Source organism: Sardina pilchardus, chromosome 10 (genome assembly GCF_963854185.1).
Source record: "Sardina pilchardus chromosome 10, fSarPil1.1, whole genome shotgun sequence".
Taxonomy (NCBI): Eukaryota; Metazoa; Chordata; class Actinopteri; order Clupeiformes; family Clupeidae; genus Sardina; species Sardina pilchardus.
This window is the reverse complement of record NC_085003.1, coordinates 22209935-22212434: the sequence shown is the minus strand read 5'-3', so window position 1 is coordinate 22212434 and position 2500 is coordinate 22209935. Positions and strand designations below refer to the sequence as shown.

Genomic DNA, 2500 nt, shown 5'->3' with positions numbered 1-2500 from the left:
TCACACCATTAAATTAGTGAATGTGGACTGCCATGCCTTTAATGTCTATAAACGTGGTGCTTCTGACCATCCGTTTTTGATCGCCAAAAGAGGGACCACAATCCTCAATAGGGAAATTCCATTCTAAAACATTGCGTTACATTCATGAAGTCCACTCTATCTAAAACATCCCTACTGAAAAAATAGCAAGAAACCAATTTATGTTGGTAGCTGGTTTTAGCTGTTTTTTGCTGGTTTTTCTCCAACTATTGCTGGTTTTTGCTGGTATAACTGGTTAGGCCACCAGGTGGACATGCTGGCGTGACCATCTAAGGAAGCTGTTCATGCTGGTGTGACCAGCCTGTTGTGTGGGATACAGCTGGTATGAGATGGTCATGCTGGTGACCAGCCTGCCAAGCTTGACATTGTAGGTGTAAGATGGCCATGCTGGTTTGCTAGAATCACCAACATAAGCTGGCATGACCAGTAAAAACCAGCAATGTAGACCAGCAACACCAACTAAAATGACCAGCGTGAGATGGTACGACAAGCAAAACCAGCAGAATTACCATCGTAAGCTACAGGTATGTTTTTGCAAGACTTTTGCTGGTCTATAGCTGGTTAACCATCATAAGGTGGTCAAACAAGCTGGTCAACCAGCAAACCACCTTAAGCTGGTCAGGCTGTTTTTTCAGCTGTTAGAGCAGTTTTTAATCATACTTGACACAATTATCTACAATGACATTATATTCGTTGGTGGCAACACTGGAAGTTCCGGGGCAGGTTGGGCCACAGGTCCTGCAGGGAGGTTCTTTCTGTTATAAAAAAAAGTTTCAGATTTATGTACTTTATATTATAGTTATTTTAGTAACACTTCAGAACATTGTATGTCGTCTCTAAAACAGCAATAAATATTTGAATTTAAGTCATTATTAGGTGTCACACCAAAGGACATTTCCTGTCACACCAAAGGACATTTAAGCTTTTGTGGCAGTTAATGACCATGCTAATACTAACTGAGCTGTCATTAGCAACTGACATCATGCATTTGCATAATATTACATAGTCCTGCTGTTAAAAATACAAATTTGAATACAAAAATGGCATTTAGGGGTGTCACACCAAAGGACAATACAACTTAACAACTTCAGTGGTCTGAAAACATAGTTGAATATTTGAGCAATTCTGAGAGAAATTCTCACCATGTTCACTGCTCCAGGGCTTCATTAGGGTCTTCAGTCACATGACCTTGAATGGGGTCTTTCAACTAAATGTAGTTGTCCATGATTTTGGCCAACTTAACATCAGGTTATTGCATAACACCAAAGGACATTTTTTTCTGTGACGAACTTTACGGAGTTCCTACCATTTTAGAAATGTATGTATGGGAAAAGTGATTGCCACTTAGTAAAATAGACACTTGCATAATTATGCCAGGAGCGTTCATTAAAAAATTTAAGCATTATTTCCTCTATTTATAAAAGTTAACATTTATATAATTATGTTGTCTACCATCACACCATAGGACAATTTTAAGGTTTGGCTCAAAGTTCTGAAAAAACGATAAATGACTCAGGTATTAAAACAACAAATTCATGTAAAGCAAGAAAATGTTTAACCTTTTACAGTATTTTAAAATGTGAAAATGTGAAATTAATTGTGTTTTATCTTCTGTGACGGTGAAAAAGCCACGTCATGTCATCTACCCATATACAGTTAAGAGGGCTAGACTGGGTAAGCCTAGCTCGATCTGCCGGTGATTGGATTTCGCCCTGCAGCTCTGGCTGGAAACCTGCACATTTATCTCTCTTGCTTCCCGTCCATGTTTGCTGGAACCAATCACAGACGGGCTTATCCACCAGGCGCACCCCGATCGTTGGTCTGATTGGTTGAAGGACTATCCTAATGCGCACATGAGTAATTTCAACTATGCCCAATGATCATGTGACGTTTCTTTTCGTTGTACAGAAATAAGTACTTAGCATCACACTTTACTTGTATTGATTTCAATTATTATGGTCTGAGCGTTGCGTTCGCTGTCGTTTCGGTAAGCTAAGTGTGTCACTGCAGTGTCAGTACAGTGTGACTGTGAAAACCCCTCACCCACTCCAACAGCCCCCCCCCCCCCCCAACAAACACACACACACATCTTCATCTGGTGAAGCCCATTAGTGGCGAGAGAGGGCTAGGCAGCATGGAGCACTTGGCCAGATCAGATGGACTGCATTCCCAACGCTAGCCACTAGCGCTAAAGCCCTGCTCTCATTTGCCCTGACCTCTGACCCCTAGGTGACCTCTGGTAACCCTTGACCCCTTGACCCCTTGAGGACTCACGCTGCCGTCGCTACACGGCTTCAGCTCCTTCCAGATGGTCTGCTGGTGGCCCAGGTCCACCTTGTTGAGCGGGATGGACACCTCTCCGATCGGGTCGTTTCGACTGAACCGGTCGTAGTCCAGCACCTGCAGGTACAGAGTCCGCTCCCGGACCTTCTCATAGGGGAAACCTGGAGACACACACACA

General features: G+C 42.8%; 1 protein-coding gene across 1 annotated transcript in view; it reads right to left on the bottom strand.

The window, feature by feature from the left end:
• syt7a (synaptotagmin VIIa) overlaps window positions 1–2500 on the bottom strand; it is a 133071-nt gene that overhangs the window by 10179 nt on the left and 120392 nt on the right. The window contains exon 6 of the mRNA XM_062547041.1: window positions 2314–2483. Coding sequence (XP_062403025.1) covers window positions 2314–2483 — 170 coding nt within the window. The remainder of the gene's footprint in view (window positions 1–2313; window positions 2484–2500) is intronic.